This window comes from Sprattus sprattus, assembly GCF_963457725.1.
Source record: "Sprattus sprattus genome assembly, chromosome: 20".
NCBI lineage: Eukaryota > Metazoa > Chordata > Actinopteri > Clupeiformes > Clupeidae > Sprattus > Sprattus sprattus.
This window is the reverse complement of record NC_137918.1, coordinates 21,872,295-21,879,794: the sequence shown is the minus strand read 5'-3', so window position 1 is coordinate 21,879,794 and position 7,500 is coordinate 21,872,295. Positions and strand designations below refer to the sequence as shown.

The following is a 7,500-nucleotide window of genomic DNA, read 5'->3' as shown; positions in this document are numbered from 1 at the left end:
GAAAGAGCTCTAGATGGGGAGAAGAGAGAAGAAAGGATGGAGAGAATAAGAGAGCTAGAGGAAGAGAAAGAGCTCTAGATGGGGAGAAGAGAGAAGAAAGGATTGAGAGAATGAGAGAGATAGAGGAAGAGAAAGAGCTGTTGACTCACAGTGAGATCTCTTTGGCTAGGGATGGAATGATGGCATGATGGAATGATAGAATGATAGAATGATGGAATGATGGAATGATGGCATGATAGAATGATAGAATGATGGAATGATGGAATGATGGAATGATGGCTCCTCCGATAACTCCACCTAAACCCCCATCCTCCCCACCACTCTCATCCACCTGCATCCCATGTAAATCTGAGGCAAGAGGCTTATGTCTGTGGGTTCAGCCATAAACATGTGGCCATGTCTACTTCCAAATGCATTCATTTACTCACATACACATTGGAACACGTAGCCGGGCTCTGATCACAGAGCAGTTTTTTACTTATCCAAAACCACATGCAAAAGTAACCAGGTGCACAGCCAGTGAAAAAGAACAGATAATCAATTTAAAATATGGGGACATATATCAGAGTGCTCACACACAAGCTAACTTGACCACCCACACACACACACACACACACACACACACACACACAACCACACGCGCACACGCACACGCACACAGAAAGAAATGATTTAAGATGGTGTGCGGGGGGGGCAGTGATGGATGCTCTGACAGAGTGGGGTAATGAGATATGGAGCAGAGCCCACATCACTACTGCTTACAATTAAGCCCTCTACTGCATTAGGCAAATTAGCCTCTATCCCACCGGCCTCTCTCTCTTAATCTCTCTCTCCCTCTCTCTCTCTCTCTCTCTCTCTCTCTCTCTCTTAATCTGTCTCTCCCTCCCTCTCTTTTGTGTGAAGATGACAGCATGGCCGTCCCCATTGTTGGGCCGGTTTTAAAGGGCATGTGATGGATGGCTGCTGGAGGTTGACCCACATCAGGCTGGGTGTGTTTTGTAGCAGGACGTTAAAGAGGCAATTAGCTAAATTGCGAGACGAGTCCATCCTCAGGATGAGTCACGTGACCAGGGCACTGAGGGGTGGGGCATTGCAGGGGTTTCTGCATGGATAGACGGGCTTAACTAGTTAACGCAAGCATCAGTTGGGCGAGGAAAGAATTATCCACATTAAACGTGAAACTCACTTTAGAAAGGCATTTAAACATTTCTTAAATATGGAGTTAAGATGGACATTTATATATGTCTCAAATATCTAGTTTAGAAAGGCATTTATAAATGTCTCAAATATGTTGTTTATTATACATGTCTTAAATATGGAATTTAGCCTGAAAGAATTATCCACATTAAACGTGAAAATAATTTTAGAAAGGCATTTATTCTCTTCTCAAATATGGAGTTTAGATAGACATTTATACATGTCTTAAATATGGAGTTTAGATAAGCATTTATACATGTCTTAAATATGGAGTTTAGATAAGCATTTATACATGTCTATACATGTTTAGCCTGTTTGCATGACACACAGAGGCACCCAGCCATGAGTCAGAACAGATTGCCTTTCGTCTCACGATGGGTCAATCAGGACATTAGTTATGGGTTCAACCAGTACAGCTCCTCAATATAGTACTGAATGGATGCACCGCAATACTTCAACCCATAAAAGGTAGCCCTCTCTCTCTCTCTCTCTCTCTCTCTCTCTAACCCCCCCCCCCCCCCCCGCCCCCACACACCATCACCCTGATGAGTCTCCATAAATCAGGAGCATATATTATAATCATTACCATTCTGCTGACATTGCCAAAGTGAGTTGTCTTTTATTTACATTTTTGAAATGATGGTTTGGTTCTCCGGTGGATGGGCGAAGCCTTCATCTGGTAGCCTTCATTCATTTGCAGCTGTGCATATTGGAGAGGCAGGCTGGGATGGCTGCTGTGCCGGCTCCAGTGGGGTTGTGGTGGGACTCTGTTATAGGTTTGAAACCAGGCACAATGCTCTAGACAGGCGAATGATTAAAGCTTTGGCTCTCAGACTTGTTTTAAACCACTGCCAGTTAAAACCAAAATGGCTTCTCAGAGAACGAGAGTGTGTGTCTGTGTGTGTGTGTGTGTGTGTATGCGCATGCGTGTGTGTGTGTGTGTGTGTCTTGCAATTTATTACTAAGAGAATGGTAATATTCAGTGATCTTACAATCCTTCCACGTTATCTTTTTAGCCAGAGAATGTACTCGTCAGTGTGTCTGTTAGCATGTGTGTGTATGCAGTGTCCGTGCACATGTGTGTGTGTTTGCACGCTTGTGTGTGTGTGTGTGTGTGTGTGCGTGTGTGTGTGTGTGTGTGTGTGTGCATGAGCGTGTCCCTTGCCTGCAGTAGTCCTCCTGAGCCTGGTATCCATAAATATTTGATCCAGTTAAATGTCACTTCCACTCTGCATTATTAAAAAGTCTGAGAGCGTTTGCTTTGGTCTGAGAGAAGGAGAGTGCTTCGACTGTGATCTCCTCTATAGAAATTAAGCTCTTGTTATGTTTTTCATTCTGCTGACTGATTGACCAGGGTTGTTCAGCCAGAGTAATATCCATCAGCATTTGAATGCCTTGTTAGTTCTAGCAGATGTGTGTAATGTAAATGTTAACCAGTGGAGTATTAGCAGCTCTTCATGGAGAATCTGTTTAAACCCAAATGAAACAGTAGTATTTTCTTCAGATTAGGTAGAGTTCTATTTAGCCTGATTTGGTTGCCAGTGTTTTAGTAGCAATATGCTTAATGAAATAATTGTCCAATTTTCTCATCAGCTAACCTATGCCTTACTGTAGGGATGGCCTTTTGGATTTATCTATGATAAAAAACAGGAATTCTGTAGTGAACAAGGTAGTGTTGTATTGTACTTTTGGGGGGAGAATTTGCCACGTCTTCCGATAGCTGAGCATCTGTGTGTTTCTCCATGAAATTTCGTTCTTCTGTGTATTAAAATGAGTGAGTGATGATGGATGCGTGGTTGCGGGGTCATTGAGGATGTGTGTGTGTGTGTTTGTGTGTGTGTGTGTGTGTGTGCATCTGTGTGATTTACTGAGCATGGCTCTAATGAGATTGTTTCTGCAGACAGACGCTAATATAGAGCCTCCCCTCCACTAATGAAATGGAGCCTCACCAGAGACGGAGCGAGAGAGATAGAGAGAGAGTGAGAGAGAGAGAGAGAGGGAGAGAGAGGGGGAGAGAAAGACAGAGGGAGTGAGAGAGAGAAGGAGAGAAACAGAGACAGGCAGATGCGAAGAGGACATTCAGAGCAAGACAGTGGAGGAGAGATGAGTAAAGCAAGAGCGATGGAAAGAAACAAAAATGGTAAGAGGAAATGATGCTTGTATTTACAGGGGGTTCTTTCGGAAGTGTGTGTGTGTTTGTGTGTGTGTGTATGTGTTCGCGTGATTTGTAGTGGAGATGCAGCGGTTATCGTCAGACTTCCTGGAATTCCAGCTGACGTGTAGGGATGCGGTGAATGTCTGCGTGGCTCTAACACACCATCTCTTTCTCTCTCTCCTCTCCTCTCCTCTCCTCTCCTCTCCTCTCCTCTCCTCCCCTCTCCTCCCGCCGGTGTTCCCGGGGAGCAGGCAGCTGGATTACAACCAGATCAGCTGCATCGAGGATGGTGCCTTCCGAGCGCTGCGCGACCTGGAAGTGCTGTGAGTATGAGAACCTACCCTTTCCTTCCTGAACGCACACAGACTGTTGCAGGTCACCAGCTGCTGTCAAAGGCAATGTTTTTAGAAACACAATGTATTTTTTGCATGTCCTTACGAAGATTATACTGTTATATATTATAGTGTAGGAGTCCAATGGTCTTTGATGCAGAACCCAATGGCACACATTTGGTTGATTATAGAAGGTTGTAAAATAATCTGGTTTACATATATACATTTTTTATTGATATAATATTTCATATATATATTTATATACGCAGTATATTTACATATACTGTCCTAAATGATATCCCCCAATGAGAGACAATATCTGAGAAGTCTGAAAATGATTGATAATGTAAGGAGGATAAAAATTCAGAAAATAGATTTTTGTAATTTCTGTCATACTCCAAAGTGAAATTTAGATCTTGAAATGTGATATAGTCTCATAGTTGAGCTGTAGTCTTGTGATATTTTGTCATGTTAGTGCTCTTCCACCCCATCCTCTTCCTCAGTGTACCCTTATTGCCCTCATACCCCACCATGCTTCACTAGATTGGTCCTTATGGCCATGCAGGACTCTAGTGTGTAATGAGATCAGATTAGATTATGGAAACACTCTGGACTCTGCACATGCATTCATCTGACACTGTAAGTGGATTATGCATCTGGGTCTTAATGTCTGTCCGGGAGCCACCCTACCACGCGCTCACAGAGAGAGAGAGAGATAAAGAAAGAGAGAGAGAGCGAGTGAGAGAGAGAGAGAGAGAGAGAGAGAGAGAGAGAGACATCCACTCATGCTAAATCAGAGCTAATACACACACTGCAGAGATGCACATGACACATACACACAGTGGCACACTCTCTCTGTCCTCCAGATTAAGTGGTAATTCGGCACAGCCTTTGTTATGGTGATTCAGACTGAATGGACGGATGTTTTACTGATATGCTCTTCCACTGGAAGACATGATCTCATTTTACACTATGCAGAGAGAGGGGGAGAGGGCCAATCACTGCAGCGTGGCATAGTGCCCTATTATGTATGAAATAAAAAAATGTGTGTGAGAGTTTATCACCCAGAGCTAAGCAGCCTGTAGAACGCTCTCTCTCTCTCTCTCTCTCCCTCTACCTCTCTCTCTCTCTCTCTCTCTCTCTCTCTCTCTGCAGTACTGCAGTAATCCTAAGAAAAGTATCCCTCTCCATGGTCACATCCCCTTCTTTATGAAAATAGAAAATGAACATTTCTTTGCTCTTAAACTGCCCATGCTCATAACTGTGCAATAAAAATATTTCTTCCATTGGCCTGATCATGGGAGTCTCATTGCATGCTCCGTACTTTAATTGAATCCTAATCTTAATGACCATTTAACTGCACTCATATTGGGCAGTGGAATATATTTGGATGTGCCATTATATTTTTTTTCTTTTTCGCTTTTTTGGAATTGATATGGCTGAGCACATTTTGCTGATCTCAATCTTCCTTTGTCCTGTTTTCCTCAATTATAAAAAAAAAACAGTTAGTATTGGAGTACTTGAAATAAAATGAAACTGTATTTGTCATGTTGAAAAGGATGATCAGCATTTAAGATATTCTATTATTCTTTTAAGGACATGATGTTTCAGAAGAAAAATGACTGTATCTTGTGCAAGAAAATAAAATGTTTAATGTTTCTTTCCTTCTCTCTATTTTCCCCACAGCACCCTCAACAACAACAACATCACTCGTTTGTCTGTGGCCAGTTTTAATCACATGCCCAAACTCAGGACATTGTAAGTACCGACTCTTCCATTTCCATTCTACAGATGCACGTACATTTACATTTACATTTAGTCATTTAGCAGACGCTTTTGTCCAAAGCGACGTACAAGGGAGAGAACAATCAAGCTAAGAGCAATAAAACCTGGTGGAACAATAAATACTGCTTTTTTGTTTTTAGTTTTTTGTTTGTTGTTTGTTTTTTGTTTGTTTTTTATATACTTCATCAGCTAATGTGACAAACAAAGTGGTGTAACAATAAATACTGCTTATTTTTTTCAAAACACGTAAACACAAGATTCATTTTGGGGCTGTATTTCCTCGTTTGTAGAGAGAGGAGAGAGGATTTGAGTTTTTTTCCTCCGTGGTGGTCAGATCTCCATTCAGGATCATGATGTATAACTGTCTGTGTATGAGGCGCTTCCTCTGAATCTCACAGCCCTTAGACCGACTGACGAAGGCATCTTCGCGCTCCTGACTCTCCCTGGATGATGAATGTGTTTCTGTCCCAGGGTGGGCAGGGGTCATGTGTGTTGTAAATGTGAGCGCGCAGATATATCATAATTAGCCATTAGCCTGCGCAGAGCCTGTGTCAGGCTAATGAGAGATTAGCATTCAGCCCCCTGCTCCATGCTCCAGTGGCCAGAGCCCTGATTGGGTTAGGATTGAGTGGAGCATCGCAGAAATCCTGAAATGACATTAGTCTGAAGCAGGGGGGGGGGGGGGGGGGATTGGGAGGAGGAGGGGAGACGCAGAGAGAGCAAGAGAGAGAGGGAGTGGAAACGGAGAGAGAGAAGGAGAGCGTAAGAGATGGATCGATAAAAATAGTAACGATGAGTTTGTGCAATCCTGTGTGTCTTGTTCTTTGCTTGGTTAAATGAGAGGAGAGGAGCTCAGAGATGCGTCTGGTTGCTCCAGCTCTGAGATGGCCAGTAATGGCTCGTCTGTTCACTGAGAGACCCATGCTCCAGCCTCAGTCACGCAAACACGCATCAGCCCTCTCCTCTCCTCTCCCCTCCTCTCCTCTCCTCTCCTCTCCTCTCCTCTCCTCTCCTCTCCTCTCCCCTCCTCTCCTCTCCTCTCCTCTCCTCTCCTCTCCTCTCCTCTCCTCTCCTCTCCTCTCCCCTCCTCTCCTCTCCTCTCCTCTCCTCTCCTCATCTCTCCTCTCCTCTCCTCTCCTCTCCTCTCCTCATCTCTCCCCTCCTCTCCTCTCCTCTCCCCTCCTCTCCTCTCCTCTCCTCTCCTCTCCTCTCCTCTCCTCTCCTCTCCTCATCTCCTCTCCTCATCTCTCTCTCTCCTCTCCTCTCCTCTCCTCTCCTCTCCTCTCCTCTCCTCATCTCTCCTCTCCTCTCCTCTCCTCTCCTCTCCTCTCCTCTCCTCTCCTCATCTCTCCTCTCCTCATCTCTCCCCTCCTCTCCTCTCCTCTCCCCTCCTCTCCTCTCCTCTCCTCTCCTCTCCTCTCTTCTCCTCTCCTCTCCTCTCCTCTCCTCTCCTCATCTCTCCTCTCCTCATCTCTCCCCTCCTCTCCTCTCCTCTCCTCTCCTCTCCTCTCCTCTCCTCTCCTCTCCCCTCCTCTCCTCTCCTCTCCTCTCCTCTCCTCTCCTCATCTCTCCTCTCCTCATCTCTCCTCTCCTCTCCTCTCCTCTCCTCATCTCTCCCCTCCTCTCCTCTCCTCTCCCCTCCTCTCCTCTCCTCTCCCCTCCTCTCCTCTCCTCTCCTCTCCTCTCCTCTCCTCATCTCTCCTCTCCTCATCTCTCCTCTCCTCTCCTCTCCTCTCCTCTCCTCATCTCTCCTCTCCTCATCTCTCCTCTCCTCTCCTCTCCTCTCCTCTCCTCTCCTCTCCTCATCTCTCCTCTCCTCATCTCTCCTCTCCTCTCCTCTCCTCTCCTCTCCTCATCTCTCCTCTCCTCATCTCTCCTCTCCTCCCCACTCCTCTCCTCTCCTCTCCTCTCCTCTCCTCTCCTCATCTCTCCTCTCCTCTCCCCTCCTCTCCTCATCTCTCCTCTCCTCATCTCTCCTCTCCTCCCCACTCCTCTCCTCTCCTCCCCTCTCCTCTCCTCTCATCAGCACAT

The 7,500-nt window shown here is 45.4% G+C and overlaps 1 protein-coding gene across 1 annotated transcript in view; it reads left to right on the top strand.

Annotated features, from left to right (window-relative positions):
• Positions 1-7,500, top strand: part of slit2 (slit homolog 2) — a gene marked incomplete at its 3' end in the record, with an annotated part of 125,520 nt that overhangs the window by 77,993 nt on the left and 40,027 nt on the right. Inside the window, 2 exon segments of the mRNA XM_080858864.1 lie at positions 3,604-3,675; positions 5,371-5,442. Of these exon segments, the coding sequence (XP_080714990.1) occupies positions 3,604-3,675; positions 5,371-5,442 (144 nt within the window).